We start from the raw sequence: 16,951 nt of genomic DNA, 5'->3' as shown, positions 1-16,951 counted from the left end.
ACCTCTGGTGTTAAGTGCTGATGTACCAAAAGGTCAAAACAATCTTGTAATTAGAATAGTTTGTTTTGAATCCTGGCGAGCCTGTGTGATTCCTGTGTAGTCTGACTTGTACTCCCCCAGCGTGGGGCCACATTCTGTCAGCTAGTGTGACGCTGACCAGTGTGAGGCTGCGATGCGTCAGCTACAGCCACACTGACCTGTCACTGATGACACCTGCGTCAGCCAGCAGCTCAAAGATCCGCAGCAGCTGCAGTCTCAGGAGGTCTCGCCGCTCACGCCGCTTCTTGTTCTGTGAAAATCAAAAAGAAAGATGACAGAAGTGCTGTCACATGCAAACTCCCTGGTAGGGTTATACCCCCCTTTTCAGTTAATAAAGAATTCACTGTAATTGATTTTACTGATATGTTGCACTATGTTGTAAATGCAATCAACCAACCTCGGGTCTTCTTTCTAACGCCTCTTTCATTAGGGGATGTAGCTCCTCCACAAGTTCTCTGTGTAGACATACAGAAATAATAACAAATATAAATCATGAGATAGAAACCAAAACTGCTTCATCAAGCAGCATCAAAGATTCAATAAAGGAGAAATAGGTATAGGGTAACTCTGCAGTAAAACTGATATTACTTTTCCAAGGAAAAGGTATTTGAGCTAAAATCGGATTTCCAGGAAAAAAATCAGATGCAACTGTAAATGGCAGTAAGGCACCACTCAACTATAATCCCCTGTTCATCTCTCATTTAAATCCACACAAATACAGGTCAGCATGGACTTTAATTACAGAGAAAGTAATGGATTGTGCAGTAATTTCCATTTCATTGCTTTTGTCCCATTAAAAAAAGACAAAAACAAAACTGCAGCAAACAAACAACAGCTAAAAATCATGAAGCTGTGCTACTATCTAGCTTCATGTGTGAATCATATACACTACCAGTCAAAACTTTGGACACACCTGATTGAATGTACTATGTTTTTCATTATCTTAAATCCATTTTGATCTAAAGACTTATGCTTAAATGCATAGTTTTGATGTCTTTACTATTATTCTAAAATGTGAAAAATAGTGAAAATAAAGAAAAATGTGTGTGTACAAACTTTTGACTGTACATGATGAGGAAGTTTAAGAAACAATCTTCACTAAGGGGAAATTCAAATTGAAATTGATTGGTTCCAGCAATCAAAATGCTTTAAAGTGAAAGATCTATGATATCACTTTCTGATTTACCTGAATACAAGGGAATTGGTGCGACCGAAGCCCAGAACTAATGACTCTGTCAGCTCAATGCTCTCTGCCCTCATCAGTGGGACCAACTGCTTCAGGAGCCAAGCCACAGATGGGCTCCCAATTACCTGCAACATCAAACACCATCACTTTCAGACAGACAAATCTCCCTTTACTGCATAAAACACCGCTAACTACGCAGGATTACATGTAAATACGTTTCTATGCAGTTGCGACTATATATGAGCTTCATATTCCACTCCTTTCAAGATAGCTGCTGTGTAATTTGATGCTTTGAGCTTGAATGTCAACAAGCTCCGTATGAACACCTGATCCTGGAGAGACAAAGCGCTGGGGGAATTAATGAGGCCGGAGGACAGGGAGGCAGCTACCTTGTTATCGTAGCTGACACCGCTGTCAGGCGCGGCGGCCATGATCTCAGGTGTCGACGCTCTCAGATGGCCGGGGCTCATGATACTGGGCTTGGCCACCCCGAAGCAAAGGATCAGATAGTTTCTCCACAGGGTCACGTAATTGTCCCCGCCGCCAGAGGTGCTGGTCTTCTTCGCATACACTGGGTTACTGAGTTACAGCAAACAAAAGAAGAGCAGCCAATATTATTAGATCCTTAGTTTTAGCCGCACTAGGGCTGGGCGATATGTCGTATAATAACGATATCGTGATATGAGAATAGATATCGTTGGTTATCGTAATATTGTGAAATAACTTAAATGTTACTTCTTCCTGGCCTTAAAGGCTGTGTTACGGTGAAGTGATACAATTTTCTGAATTTATTAGCCTGTTCTGGCTGAGTAAAACGAACAATGATTGGCTTAACCTGCTCATCATATCCACATTACTTATTACTGATTACACATTAATAATCATTACTGATTTTCAAAATTTCCTTGTGTGTAAATATCTTATGAAAGCACAAATGCTCGTTCTCCCACAATATCATCACATTATCGATATCGAGGTATTCTGTGTACAATACTGCGATATTTGATTTTGTCAATATCGCCCAGTCCTAAGCTGTACTATAATTCACAGGGGGATCTCTCGATAAAAAAGAAGAAGTAATTTTCATGAGTGATTTTTATATGCAATGGGGAACTGCTGTCAGGTGGCGATACTTAGTGCGACTGAAATAAGAATGCTATGTTGGGATATATAAAGAAAATGTAAAATAGAAGAGCTGCTGAAGTGGTCCGGGGACCACCAGGGGTCCTTGAGGGAGTTCCAGGGGGACCCCAGCAAATTGGTGAATTGTTAAACTTCACCACTATTTCATGTACAAGAAATTAACACAATTAGAGAATGTAGAAGAATTACTATTTTGGTCATAGTTTCACTTTTATCTCTCTACCTTCAATACAGATAGTAGTGGAAGTCTGGACAAAATCATATTTAACACTAAAAATATTCTCAGATTTGGGTCCGAGAGACAAAATCTCATCAAATGGGGGTCCGTGGCCCTAATGTGAAGTAAATTAAGGGTCCTTGATATGAAAAAGCTTGAGAATCACTGTGTTAATGGGTCCCTTTTGGCCTTACTGCAGCACTGGAGGGCTGAAGGACACTTACTTTGGGTCGACCAGGGGCATGAGCAGCTGCATGCGGGTGAAGGCGTAGGGCCAGGCGTAGCTGAGCGCTGTGGGACAGTGTTTGGGCAGGTTGTCCTGCCGCAGGAGGCTGTAGACACACAGCACCCAGGGGTCCTTCACAGACTGGGCGAAGATCCACACGTGCGAGGGGCTCCTGATGTCGTAGTGACTGTTGACCAGCAGCGCGTTCCACTCCACTAGCCACTGAAGGTCCACATTGTGGCCCGTCGGCATGGCGGCCTGAGGGAGAACATGAAGTCACACAGGGACGAGGGTCAGAGGTCATGTCTGAGTCAAACGTCAAATCAGAACAATTTCACCCCTCAGCGTATTCATTCTCACAGACAAGAACAGTTATTTAAATGTGAGAAAGGCAGCAGTGAAGGGAAACCACAGATCAGAAATGATTTTTCATTTTGAAATGCAAATCTAATTATGCAAAGAACTGTTATGCATTAACCTGTTCTCAATAAATTTGTCTTCTCGGCGTCATGTTGGCAGCTTCATTATTACATAAACGAAGTCAAATAGCCAGCAGCTGCTCAGCTCCAGATGTTAATTCAGTTTTACATGTTAGATAACTGAGTCAAACTTCTGTTGCTGAGTCAATGTAGCAAGCACTCGCTGTTCGGTAAAGGAAAATTTGACCACACATGGCTAAACTGATCAGTGAAAGCTGACAAGATCTTCAGCTAGCTAGAAGCTTGAATCTGTGGAGTAGACACAACTGTTCAGCATCTCATATCACTGGGAAATCTGGAAAATCAAGTCAAATTAAATTATACAGCATGAATAAAATCTAAGAAAAAGCCCAAGAATGGATAAAATAAAAAGTTTATATATTCAATAAGTGTCTCTGTTTGTCCTCCAACAGTTCATAGGAATTAAGCCATCGAGTCAAAAACTTACTGTGTCAGAAACTGCCACATTGACAAAACTCTCCAGGATTACAGGACTGAGCTGGTCCATGATCTCAATCATTGGTTTATCATCATCCTGCAGTTGACAAAACATAAAATCAGGTTAAACATTCTGTACTGCAGTCAGTGTAACTTCAATTACCAAATTCTGCTATTTTTTTTGTTGTTTTCCGTCACTTTTACCTCAGACTGTCCGATGGTCATAAAGAGACTGCGTATCTCCTTCAGTATGGCGATGGCCAGTCTGCGGGTGCTGAGCTGACAGGAGCAGAGCAGGACCAGCGCCAGCCCCTCCACAGCGTGCAGCACAGTGGAGTGGGGGCTTCGCTCCGCAGGGATCCTGTGGCTGGAGCCCGTCTGCAGCAGCTGTAACACAAATATCACAATCAAATAACAGATGACTTATTGTATTTATTGCAGGGTCGGTCATCAGGTTAAATTACTAAAATGGTACCTTGGTATTTTGAATTTTACTTGGTTATTTCTTGTCATAGACACTTTTTTGAAAACACAATTTTGAAAAGTCGCAATAAAAAGCTTCTGCCTTGGTATTTCAGTTAATTGAAAAACAACTTTTAGCACTTTTATTAACTTTTATTAACAACAATTACCAGCTTTAGCAAACTGATGAGCTAACTTGTGATTAGTGGTACCTACTGGTTTAAATGAGGAATACTAACAATGCTGAAACTGTTGTTAAGGCAGTTAAAATAGCAATAGTAGAAAAATAGCAAAGAAAAACAGATTTAAAATAGCAAGGTATCCCATTAATGGATTTGGATGAATTTGGAATTTAACAGTTACGAATTCAAATATACAGGCTTTCCATAACAAAAATCTGCCATAATGGAAACAGTCATATTCATATTTCAGTCTGAGAGAGCGTACCTCGGCGGTGTGTATCTTAGCGGTGTCACAGCTCTTCCCTGGGACGGCCAGGGTGAGTTTCCACTGTGTGAGCAGCTGCAGCAGCAGTTTGAGGGAGGTGTCCAGCATGCCCTGCTGGGTGTCTTGGACCTCACGCAGCAGGAAGTTAGTGAAGCCGAACAGGACATCGTCACGCCAGTCAGAGAAATCCACTAATAGACTTTGCAAGGAATTCTGGGCGATGAGTCGAAGCTCATCGTCCATGTGGATCGTCAACCTGGCAAATAGGACAAAAACAAAACAGAGTGATTCTTAATAAATGCAAGCTTACAGGCATATAAACATAAACACACAGTATCATCAACCTGTATAGGTTTCACGGTGAGAATTAGAGTAATCTCTTTCCTACCACCAGAGAGTGAAATGTAAGTCGCCCATTTACCACCGGCAAGTAGATTTAATTTCAGATAAATTTAGCCTGAAGATTACTCGATAGGCGAGCAGGATTTTCACAGCACAAAAATTGTATCCGTCACAGCAGCGGTACAAATCTGATAACGACATGCAGATCCAAGCCCCACTGATGCACTCCTTTATTTGGTCCATTTACAAGAAGCCTGCTGCTTATTAAAATAAACTATAATTGGTAACAATGACAATGTACATACATCTCACCTCACGCACATTCATATTAAACAATTCTGCTGTGTGGAGACACTCATATCTTCAGAGAGGAGCGAGCAGGAAGGCCAGACTATACTTATAATTTATTTCAGACAGCTATCAGAACAATCAGACTGTTAATGTAATGCATTAATGCATTATTAATGTTGGCTTATAATTGGTGAGAAGCAATAAGTAGCCATCATTAGTCAGTGTTTTTTTTTCAGGGAATGAGGCATCACAAAATCTGTGCTCATTGTGCAACCTCAACACCCAGACTAAAGAGAAAGTTGGGAGTGGTCACTTTTTACTGACTAAAACCACACAGTGTGTCCATATTGTGATCAGCATCAATTAACGGGACATCATGAGGATATCAGAGTATCTAGCATGCAGCTAACTGTGCCTCTTGGTTTCAATGGGTAATGCTAACAGCGCTTAAAGCCATTTTGGAGGAATTAAAGGACAAATGTAGTAATTTTGTGTCTGATTAAGATCATTAAGCAGTTGAAACTTAAACGGTATCAAGGTATTCCTTTAACTAACATCAGGATAACAAGTTCCTAGTTGCCTAGAGTCTGGAATAAACATGTATTTTAAGCATTTCCTATTTGCCTAAATAAAGCCTAAAGGAACAGCAATTCTCTAAAGCCAACTGAAAATATGGGGTTATTGCATAGCTGCATTTTAATAAAAGTGTTATTTTAAGTTAGGCAATGGGCTTATTTAACTAACATTCAAATAACATCCCGAATTCAGAGTCTTCATGAAAAAAGCAAGTCTATAAAAATGGAAATGAAAGTGTAGGCTATATATTGTTTCTTCCCTATTCAACAAAATGACCTTACTGTGACACACTGCAGCTAGAAAGTGACGGCCATTATATATAACCATTATGTAACCAATAAAACACTGAGCTGAAGGCATTAAGCCGGGCTAGGCAGGAAATTCAGGCTGTTATCCTGGCTGGCGCTCCAAAACGTGTCCAGAAGTTTGGAAAGGTTCCTAACCAGAATAAATAACACTTAATTACACCTCTAATAACACATCTAATAATCTCATCAGACTGTCGTGCAGCACGTTGCCAGGGAATTCAGCTTGTGTGGAATGAGAAGTGTCGTTTTGAAAGATGCTTTTAAGGAACGGTGTACTTCTAACGCAGCGGGCTTCCCAAGATACGCACCGAGAGAGCAGGTCTATCAGCTCCGGCTTGGACATCCCGTCAGGCAGGACGCGAGGGACGGCAGCGACACAAGTCCTGAACAAGTCAATCTTGGGCTTCCTTTCACCCCTGCAAGTGCACATTTTTTAATGACACATGTTTACAGCTGTCAAACTGTTCCGCAGAACAAGCACAGCGATGAATCATTACATTGTCATACTGAGTAAAGGATCCAGCAGGATAGCGCTGGAGCGCGTTCAGCACGGCTGTTCCTCATGAGTCACTCAGGAGGAGTTTTGCCAACTTGAGCTGTGTTGGCAGCGGGGATGACAGAGACGAATCGTACACTTACGTGATCATGTCCTCAGGCTCCTTGTTCAACATCTGAACGTTAGTCATCATCATGCAGCGCCCCACCTCCTTATCCAGGTGCCTGAGGATGTTGTCAATAGCCTTCCGGACTTGAACATAATACTGCGACATACCTATAGAGCAGATGAGATAAAACATCGCTGTTGTTCATCTGCGTATTCCCATCTGATACCAAATTTGATGCTAAAGTCGTCAGTGTTGTGAGACGTTGTAACCTGTCTGACATTTTCAAGATTCCTGAATACAGTGCGCCTTGCTTACCAATGACTTTGGCCTCGTCATCCGTCAGTGTTTTGCTTAGGTAGGTCTTCTTCACGCGGAGTGTGTTCCCAGAGGGCAAAGTGCAACCAGTGTTAGGCATGGGAGGCTCGCCGTCCTTCTGCTGCAGTTTATCAGCTATGACCAGGAATGCTCTCAGACCAATATTCATTCTCTGAACAGAGAAGAAACACTTATATTACATTACTATATATTTACTGGCAGAAAGTTAAGTGGGATATGTATGTAGATGGACAGAAGTGCTCACTTAGATGCACAAATCTAACTACAACCCTCATAGTGATCTACTATTTTCTGTCTTTTGAGGGTTAAATGTAACTTTTCCTTTAAAAAAAAATGTTCTTATCAATTTCCAAGGCTTCTGTAGCAGAAAGTGACAACGTCAGTTTTATTCTGAATGCATTATTAATCCCACTGGCATTTTGACACTGAAACTGAAAACAACTTCAGCAGAGAAAATCAATTGTACCTGCAGTTGCTACAGTTACAAGAGATAAAGTTACCTAGCAACAGTGGGATGTTTTCGCCAGTGTTTCTTTTAAGTCATTTTGATACAGAGCTAGATGCTGTGCATACAGTTGTATGAATAGTAGCTGACTAGTAGTCCATATCTGACTTTAAGTGACTACTAGCCCCTGAAGTATATATACTCAAATATGAAGTGGTTGTATTTCACATGAGAAATGGATTACAGATGGTTCTCTCATGTCATTTTTAACACATTATTATTAGAATTATACATTTTCTTTATTTATAATGCAGAGTAATCACAGATGTGTGCCTCACACATCTGTGATTACTCTACATTGTAAGTCCCAAATATGACCTAACTCTCTATTTCCTTTCTGTATTGTGATTGAATCTGAGCTCAAAACACTTTTTACTATCATCACTGTCATGGAGTTTAGTTTTGTTTGTTAAATGTGACAGCTGCTTGTTATCCTTTTTTCAGGCAGTGGGCCTATTAGGTTATCTTTGAAAATGATATTAAGATAATTTTTAAATTGGCCAAGATATGTATGACTGAAAATAACACTTTAATGACAAAATACCAGTTTTCACTCAATAATATTATTTTACAGCAAATACAGCTGACAGCTTTTCTTTCCCATGAAGGGGGAAACCGAGTTAGCCTCTGTGAATAAACAGCAAATCTATTTTTTACATTTGCCTCTAAAAACACAATACAAGTAAATGTAAAAAGTGTACCTCTGGATTAAGACTAAAGGCTTTTGCGGGTTTCCCAACACAAAGAAGGTCAAAGATGATCTCTTTCATGGCAAAATCGAGTCTTTCCTGTAATAAAAGAAGAGAAAAAAAGATAAGTGTGATGGCATGGATGTTACAGCGCTATCAGCTACTGTACGAGCCACTATGGCACGAGAATACCATGTACTGGTTTAAATCTAGAGTTGTTTGTATGACACTGTAACGTCTGTTGACAGCATTACCACATCTTCCTGTTTACCTGTGCAATAAACTGGATGATTTTGACAAAGATGTTGAGCGGCATGTCTCTTGGTACCACACTGCGTGATCCTTTGGGGAAAAGGGTTGTAACAATGGTGTTGAGGCGACTGTGGGTAGAGAAAACATAGAGTGTAAAAATACTTTGTAACACCCATTCAACACCCATTTAAACAGTTGAGGCGGTGTATATAAACTGAAACGACATGGAATACGGTATGAATTTGGCCTGTTTTGCACTGATGTTGTTCCATTTCTTGAAAAGAGGTTTATTTTAAGACAAGTTTATTTCGGGCCTAATTAGCACGTGTGAAAAGTCTGGCTTGACCTGTTTGTGATTCCTCATGTGGGCTCAAGGCTCGTAATCATGTCTGTGAGCTGCTGGTAAAACCCTAGGCCACCAGCACAGTTAATCTGCTGTGGCCCGACCCCGGGTCTGTTAGACTCCTGTGCATTTACATACAGGACAGAGCATCCCCCTTTTTCCACACCCAATAAAATAGAGGCAATGAAGGGGCAGCATTTGGTGTAAAACTGCCAACTGAAATGACTGAAAAAATGTTTGATGAGATGACTTGGTGCAACTTCCTGTGGGTCTAGATTCAGGTCTTGTGTCACAGGTTTTCGAAACCATCAGGAAAACTGTAATATGGCAGATAATTAATGTTTGCATGTACATGTATGTATTATTAATGTTATGTAAGGAGCGAAAATATTTACCCCTGTGTTGCAGTGTTGCTCTCACACTTGATGCGGATCATGTAGACCCACAACAGACGATACAGGGACTCCAGGGCAACACGGGCCATTTTAGGATCTTTACTCTGTAATGAATTCCATAAAAAAAAAAAAACGATAAAGGCACAAACGCAACGCTTTAACCCCCCCAAAAAAGACAAATTACAGTTTATAGCATAACATAAAATAATTACACGATGATAGAGATTATTATTATTATAATTACACTGCTAATATATTTAATGCTGGCAAGTATAGGGAAGGTAATTGCTGCCTGAAGCAGTCAGAGTATTCCTGTCATGCCATGCAGACAATAAAATACCATAATGATGAAGGTTAGCGTGCCTCTAGTGATTCTGTTTGACAACTGTCATGCTGACGAATATTACGTCTGACAGGGAAACACACTCACTCTGCCTTCATCCAGATATTCCTCCATCGTCAACCAAGACCACTGTAATGTGAGTTAATGGCTGCCGGTTTCTGGGTTACGTTACCTTGAGATTGGAGAGGCAGTTGTTGAGGAAAACGTGCCATCTGTTGAGGAAGAACTGTTTCTGGCTGACGCACAGCAGGCATGTCACCAACGGGTAGAAAGCCTGTGTGGATGACAGTAAGTATTTAGACATCTGTTATCACACGGTACAATTTTTAGAGTCATATAAGCTTAGAAAACACAAGATTGAACTATCGCAGTGCATACATATATCTGAGGTTGTCTTTTGAATGGATAATTTGGGGGGGTTTATGCATGAAATCTGAATTATATCTGCATAAATACAATATAAGATGTTTCTTTTTAAGGCATAATGAGGTTTTCTTCATTTTTCGTGTTTTCACTGACAATGCATCTCTCACAAAATGTGTTTTGCAGCCACAATCGCCGCCTCAGGGGAACGCAGGCCTTCTGTAAGAGAAAGCCGCTGTTCCATAAGGATTCTCGTCTTTCCAGCACACTGTGAACTGGTACGGTGTGTAATGAAGATACTGTAGGGGCAACAGACATCACATACACTTAGTTTATACCGCACAGCTATGGTGCAGTTTCTCCGCTTTGACACGGCTGCCTGTCTCCCCCTTGTGAACTGTTCCTCGCGCAGGAGCTGACGTTGAAAGGGAACATTACACAAGAGTGGCCTTGAAATGCCTGAGGACTCACAGAGACCACAGGCATTCAAGAGATCTAAGCGCGCGGCAGAGGCTGTCAGAGCTACGACTGCTGGGGGTGTGCAAAAACAAACAAACAGGCCGGACAGTCTGCGTCATTTTTTTTCTGCTGGGTGACTAACCAGCGAGTGCTTCTTTCTGGAGGACAGGTCCAGCGTTGTGTCGTACAAGCTCTCCACAAAGTTCCTCAGACAGGGGACGTTCACCTCATTCTTCACAGCCTAGGATAACATCGCACACGGTCACATGACACATGACAGGACGCCAGCCTTTCCATCAAAATCTAAAATGTGCCGTAATGCATGCCACATTTGCCCGTATTGCAGGAAAACTTACCGCTGCAACAGGAACTAAAATTTCTACGAAGACGCCGGCCAAGGCGTGTTTAATGTCCTTGTCCTTCACCTCCAGGAAGTACTGGGCACACTCCTGCAAAAAATAGTTTAACACTCAATAACAACTTACTGTATAGTCACACTGTAAATCTATACATGAAGAGTGTTAGGGAAAGATTTACCCAAGAGGTAAACAGGCTTAATGCATTAAAAATTGAATGTCATACACAAACTTTCTGCCAAAGCTTAATGAGAAGTACAGTCGAGGTCAAAGGGCACAGATTCCTAGTAATGGCAGGATTGTATTTTTGTATTTTTCTGTTTTTCTTTTACAAATTTCTCCAATATGCCAATATACACATTGGTGATATTCTCTTATTCTTCAAACAAACAGAAATATGAGCCTTAAACTGATTTGGGTCCACCATTAAAACATACAAGAAAGCCAACAAGTAAGTAAAGAAAGTAAAGAGTCATGTGAGTCTGTAATATATAAATATTAGTGCCGTCATGTCTGCAGTCACACAAAGTGGGTGACAGATATATTGTACAGTAAGGGAAGTTTGGAAAGTATCAGTTTCTTTTGTACAATGAAATCGATTGATCATTTGGAGCAAATCCAAAGGGACTGAAATATCATTCAGCTATTGAAGCCCGCTGTACCTGCATGAACTGAAAAGAGGCTTCGAAATCCTCGACGGGATACATCTTAATTCGGAAGAACTTGACCCCCATGATGAGACTAATGGTACTCTGGACTATATAGGGACTCTGCTCTTTCTGCCGCAGCTCTTTAAGCTCAGTCATGAACTTCTTCTTCACAGCAGGAAACCTGAGGGGAAAAGAAAAGAAAAGAAGAAAAAAAATCACTAAATGAGATGCTATATAAAGAGGCAGCTCAGTGAGACAAATCCCAAAACAGCACTTCCGAACTGCCTCCGCTCATCCATTCTGAATCTAAAATGGAGACGTCTCACAAGGCTGTGATGCGGGGGGGCGCGCGCGAAGCGACAACACGCCTCCCAAGAATATCGTCCTCATCTTGCCCTCTGTCTGCAGACTGCGAGTCTGTGCCCAAAGATAAACTCCTCGTCTAGCACCTGATCCCTTGCCCAAATTGAACCAGAGATGGGATTCTTCTGTTGGTCTAAATTTAGAAGGTAATTCATCATGGGAGCCCATGTGAGCAGCACCCCTTAACCTCTTCCCCGGTGGCTAGTACTGCGCTTGTAAGAAACTGAATACAGCTGTTACTGCATCTTGGATATGAGTTGCTCTTGGTCATGTGAGGAGCAATTGTTATCATGTCCACAGACGCAAACAGCGGCTGAGAAACTTCTCTGAAGACATTGCAAATATCATGATGAATTTTATCAGAATCATTTCAAAATGCAGTTAAACTCTTGACCTCTGAATCTAAGCAACGTCCCAAAGATCTCAGTGAAGCATCTCCTGCAGGAAATTAAGCAGAGAGCACTTTGGAGAGGAGGTATGCAGACTGCTCACCGACCATATCTCTATTTTAAGGGTTTGTTCCTTGCTGCAATGATCTGAAAACTTCAAATAAACAGACATCAATTTCCAGTCCTAGTTTGGTGTGAAGGGGACTTGTCCAAAAGTGTGTCTCTACAGTATGTTCCAGTCTCTTGAACCAAGGAATGTTTTACAGAAAGGCTTGAGGAATGGTAACACACCATCATCATGTGGCATGACACCAAGCCACAACAGACCGGTGAATAAAAGACTTAATAGCTAATGAAAACAGATGGAAAGGAGAGCGATGTTCACAATGGCAGGGTCATAAATGTAGTAAACAACAGTAATGTTAAATTATATAACTTTTGATTCTGTTCAGCTGTGAATCTAATGTGGTTCTTTCTTTATCAATAGCTATGCATATAATTATTATGCATTGGTTCAGTATTTTTGTTAAAACTTTGTAACTTACTTGGACTGGGCTAATACGCCTATGACTTCTGCATAGAGGTCTGCTACAGTGTGCATGTTGCCAGTGTTAGGACCATGGTATCTGTGGGAAACAAAGCATAAGTCAGAAAAAAACACAAACTAAAAAAGGAAGAATGAAATGTCTTGCAAAAAGGCCAAAGCTTACTTACCCCTCTTTGTATCTAAAGTGCTTAAAGGCTAAGTTAATAACTTCATTGACCAAACTGTCAAGGACTGGGTGGAGCGGCATCTAGTCAGAAGAAAGACAACGTCATGAGAATGAACGTTCATGTGTGTTCAAACGGCGGCCATGATGAGTTTATGTTTCAGCAGTACTTAAACAGAGCAGCTCTGTGTCAGTGAGTTGTTTCTAATGATGAAAAAGGTAACACTGATCTATTTCTACAATTCAAATAACTAGTCAAACGTTACAGTAGTTAATAAGCTTGCCATTTACAGTACTGTGAATCACTCTTTTGTCTAGAGGGTTAAGTAAGTGCAATCTAGTCACCTGTTTCAAAACCTCTATAAGTACAAGAGAGAAGATGAAGTCAATAGCCAAATCCCTCCTTTCAAGTAGATAATCTCTCTGCTGCTCATCGCTGTTAGAGAGAGAAAAAACAAGAGCAACAGGTTTGCTACAATCATACAAACTAGTTGACAGCATTTATGCTTCTGCATTGTTTTCATTTTACTATCTGTGATATATTGTGACAGAGTAAATTCCTTTATGAATCTCACTTTTTGGACTTGGTGTTGGATCTTGGTCGGTATTCGTGCAACTCCTCCTCCAGTCCGTTCTGTCTCTTGTACCAGTCAAACAAAGTGCGCAGTATGGAGGGGAGGCAGTACTCCGCCAAAGAACTCATGGTGCTTATCAACTGAAAGAAACAAGACATACATCGTGCAAATGCATGTTCATGTTTGGCAATTAACATTCCAAAATAACAGATAACGATCAGTGTTTCCTGTGTTGATTCGTTACGGCATGGTTATAGAATTTGTTACAGCACTTGTGAAGGATTCATTCGCATTAGCGTTCACATTTCTTAAACTGTATAATAAACAGTGGTGGAAAGAGTACTAGAATATCCTACTCAGGTAAAAGTACTGTTACTATGCTGATATTTTACTTAAAGAGATGTAAAATTACCGGTGTAAAAATCTACTAAAGTAAAAGTAAAAAGTAGCTCATCTAAAATATACTCAGAGTAAAAGTTACTGAGTTACTTTTTAGATAAGAGAACTAGATGTGATCTTTTCCATGCAACTCCAAAAAGGTTGAGAGGACAGAGTTCAAACTCTATTCTTTTCACTTGAAAGTTTGGAAATTACAAAATAAAATGCATGAACAAAGTAAAGCCAGATTATTCTTTGCTGACTGATCGTTCATTGTGAATGGCTCCACAATTGGCCAATTTATGACTGTCTAGTTTCTGATGTTTATGGAGAATTTTGTATTCTGTAATGGATGTGATTTAAAATGTAGCATAATAAAGTACAATACTTCAGCAAAAATGTACTTAAAGTCGAGATGAAACGGCATTTCGAGAGTATCTAACTTCCGTATCGTGACGTATTTCCGAGTGAAACAGGAAAGACAGGCGGGACATAACGTTGGGAGGAATTTGATTTGAACGTTGAAAAGTGGGTGTGCTGTTGCTAGCTAGCTAACTAATGAATCTTAGCCTCTTAGCTCTGTGCGCTAAAAGTTGAAGATTGATTGATGGGTGGATGTCATGATATTATTGGTTGAAATTAGTTACGGGCATGCTTACGTAAGCACACGGCATATTTTGTTTTACAGGAAGAAAACATGATTGAATTTTGATATAAGAATACAATGAAATTGATTTTTGGTATTTTTTTTGGCATATATTGTTAAATAGGTGCACAGTATGACCGGGGATGTGATCTAAAAGGGTTAAAAAGGCATTTTTCATTTCATCTCGTCTTTAAGTACAATTACTGACTCAAAAAAGTAAGTACTCAGAAAAGTACAAGTACACAAAAAAGCTTACAGCTCAATTACAGTAACTGCAGTAAATGTAAATAGTTACTTCCACCCTTGATAATAAATCTACTAAGGCTAGATGAGGGAGTTTTTTTAGAAGAGTCCAAGGCTACAAGAGGGAGAGAAATAGAGGGCGAAGGGAGAGCCGGTCCTCTGTGGGACTGTGCAGAGAGACAAGGTGCCCATGGGGCGGCCTCTGTCCGCCTTGGGGAGGGAGAGGGAGGGAAGGAAGGAAAGGCGGGACGGGCCGTGCACACAGGAAGGGAGGAGAGTCTGGTCAGAGCGGGGAACACAGCGAGCCCTTCATTCAGCGCCGGGCCGGAGAAGAATCCCGGCTCTGTGCGGCTGCTGAATGGCCTCGGGCCGCGGCACAAACAGCACAAACACGCCCCTGTGGCAGTGAAAGGGCCTTCTCTGCAGAGCCGCAGACCTGCTGGACACACCTAGTGCGGATCCAGCGCCAGCTCTCTAGGTAAACACTCCTGCCCTTGACTGGCTCTGAAAGACCTTTATGGGATGTGAGCAGGGCTTTCATGCAGCAGCCCTTTCATGTGATGTTACAGTGCATCATGCTAGAGCAGGATTTAAGATGGGAAAATGAACCTGTGTAGCTGCTCGTACGAAGGAGCAGTGAACCAGTTCAGAGGTACAATGTTAATGTCTTTTCTTTTTAAATAATTACATCTCTGCAGACAGGCCTGTATCACTTGCAAAATCAAACATTTTGATTTGAAACAGACAAAAAGCAGATCTAAGCTTTGTCCTTCATCAAATGTCATCTCATGTATTTATCTAATAGTGAAGAACCAAAAGGGAAAGGGAAATCTGCACAAAAAGATATCATGATTGATTTATTTTACATGTTTCAAATAAAAAAAATATGCAGCTTGGCAAACTGAAAAGCCTACAGACCTACGGGTGAAACATTCTTTTCAGTTTGCCAAGCCACATATATTTTTTATTCGAAACATGTAAAATAAATCAATCAAGATATCTTTTTGAGAGTGCAGATTTCCCTTTGTTTTGGTTCTTGAATTAAGCCTATTTGAGAAGCCTTACATTATGTCCATTTTCTTACCCAGCATATGTATCTTATAGTAACTCAAACAAAGACAGTGTAGTAAACAGAGATGCTGCTAATCAGCTCAATATATCACTTTTTTGCTGTTAATCCCGTCCGCTGCATTTCACAGTACTTACTTGGTCAAACTGAGGATCTTCACCCCTCTGCAGCGACTTTGTTAATGGCTTTTCCTGAAAAACACAGAAAGAGGGGAATATTACAAATTGTGCAGATATTCTCATTCGTACAAATCTGAACTGGCAAAGTTCTCTGAAGTTTGCCTCATGACTCTATCTGCCCCGTCCGAAGAGTGTGAAGTTTTTCTGAAAAGTAACTTATATTATAGGTCAGCAGTAATGAGAGAGCCATCAATCAGTCTGATGCCAGTCATGAGCAGGCTGGGTCAGATATTAGAGATGGGACATTAATGACAGCTCCCATTATTACAGTCTTCTATCATCTGGGATAATGCCCTTCATTAGGGATTTGGGCTCGACACACTCTTCTCCTGCACTAAGGAACGTCCTCCGGATGGTTTCTTGGCTCCTGCGCCCCACCAGTTCATAGTGGCACTTCCTATTTCCAAGTAAATGAAGGTTGATTGTGTAGAGATCTAAGGAGCTGTTATTCAGGATGGGGAGTATAATGGAAATTATGTGCCGCCTAATGCACACTGCACTTTCCTGAGCTTGTTAGAGGTTAGAAGTTCAAAACTAAACACCTTTAACAGACAGCCAATGTGGTAAAACTTGAAACCTGGTTAACCACACATGTGTAACACCTGAATAAAAAGTTCTTAAAAGAATGCAGCATGCTTGAATACATGATTCATGTCTTATGTCAACTTTCATAAATGTTTAGATATTTAATTCTGGTGTGTTTGGACAGTAAGCGCTGTCAGATAATTCTAATCGGTCAGACGAAGCAGCTCTTTGCTTGGTATATGTCCACAGAAGAGCATGAAAGTTGGGTAATATACAGTAAATGCATAGTAAACAATGTCTGAAAAATGCCCCATGTTAACTTTAATTGAGAGAAATGATAATTACCAGAGCCCTTTTACTTTTTAGCACATTCTGCCACTGTAAGTCTGTGTCACAAATGATCTGAGTCTTAAATAAACAGCAC

The 16,951-nt window shown here is 40.8% G+C and overlaps 1 protein-coding gene across 2 annotated transcripts in view; it reads right to left on the bottom strand.

The window, feature by feature from the left end:
- The window catches only part of frya (furry homolog a (Drosophila)), a 59,153-nt gene that overhangs the window by 25,791 nt on the left and 16,411 nt on the right, over positions 1 to 16,951 (bottom strand). For both annotated transcript variants that reach the window (XM_078283996.1, XM_078283997.1), the window contains exons 3-25: positions 15,961 to 16,014; positions 13,488 to 13,627; positions 13,258 to 13,348; positions 12,917 to 12,996; positions 12,748 to 12,828; positions 11,463 to 11,631; positions 10,801 to 10,893; positions 10,587 to 10,685; positions 9,795 to 9,896; positions 9,280 to 9,383; positions 8,561 to 8,669; positions 8,302 to 8,388; positions 7,075 to 7,246; positions 6,794 to 6,926; positions 6,463 to 6,570; positions 4,638 to 4,893; positions 3,933 to 4,115; positions 3,739 to 3,825; positions 2,810 to 3,069; positions 1,615 to 1,804; positions 1,226 to 1,350; positions 437 to 494; positions 198 to 289 (exon numbers count right to left, since the gene is read on the bottom strand). In XM_078283996.1, coding sequence (XP_078140122.1) covers positions 198 to 289; positions 437 to 494; positions 1,226 to 1,350; positions 1,615 to 1,804; positions 2,810 to 3,069; positions 3,739 to 3,825; positions 3,933 to 4,115; positions 4,638 to 4,893; positions 6,463 to 6,570; positions 6,794 to 6,926; positions 7,075 to 7,246; positions 8,302 to 8,388; positions 8,561 to 8,669; positions 9,280 to 9,383; positions 9,795 to 9,896; positions 10,587 to 10,685; positions 10,801 to 10,893; positions 11,463 to 11,631; positions 12,748 to 12,828; positions 12,917 to 12,996; positions 13,258 to 13,348; positions 13,488 to 13,627; positions 15,961 to 16,014 — 2,873 coding nt within the window. The remainder of the gene's footprint in view (positions 1 to 197; positions 290 to 436; positions 495 to 1,225; positions 1,351 to 1,614; positions 1,805 to 2,809; positions 3,070 to 3,738; positions 3,826 to 3,932; positions 4,116 to 4,637; positions 4,894 to 6,462; positions 6,571 to 6,793; positions 6,927 to 7,074; positions 7,247 to 8,301; positions 8,389 to 8,560; positions 8,670 to 9,279; positions 9,384 to 9,794; positions 9,897 to 10,586; positions 10,686 to 10,800; positions 10,894 to 11,462; positions 11,632 to 12,747; positions 12,829 to 12,916; positions 12,997 to 13,257; positions 13,349 to 13,487; positions 13,628 to 15,960; positions 16,015 to 16,951) is intronic.

This window comes from Centroberyx gerrardi, chromosome 6 (assembly GCF_048128805.1).
Source record: "Centroberyx gerrardi isolate f3 chromosome 6, fCenGer3.hap1.cur.20231027, whole genome shotgun sequence".
In the NCBI taxonomy this organism is placed as follows: domain Eukaryota; kingdom Metazoa; phylum Chordata; class Actinopteri; order Beryciformes; family Berycidae; genus Centroberyx; species Centroberyx gerrardi.
This window is presented reverse-complemented; position numbering and strand designations above follow the sequence as displayed.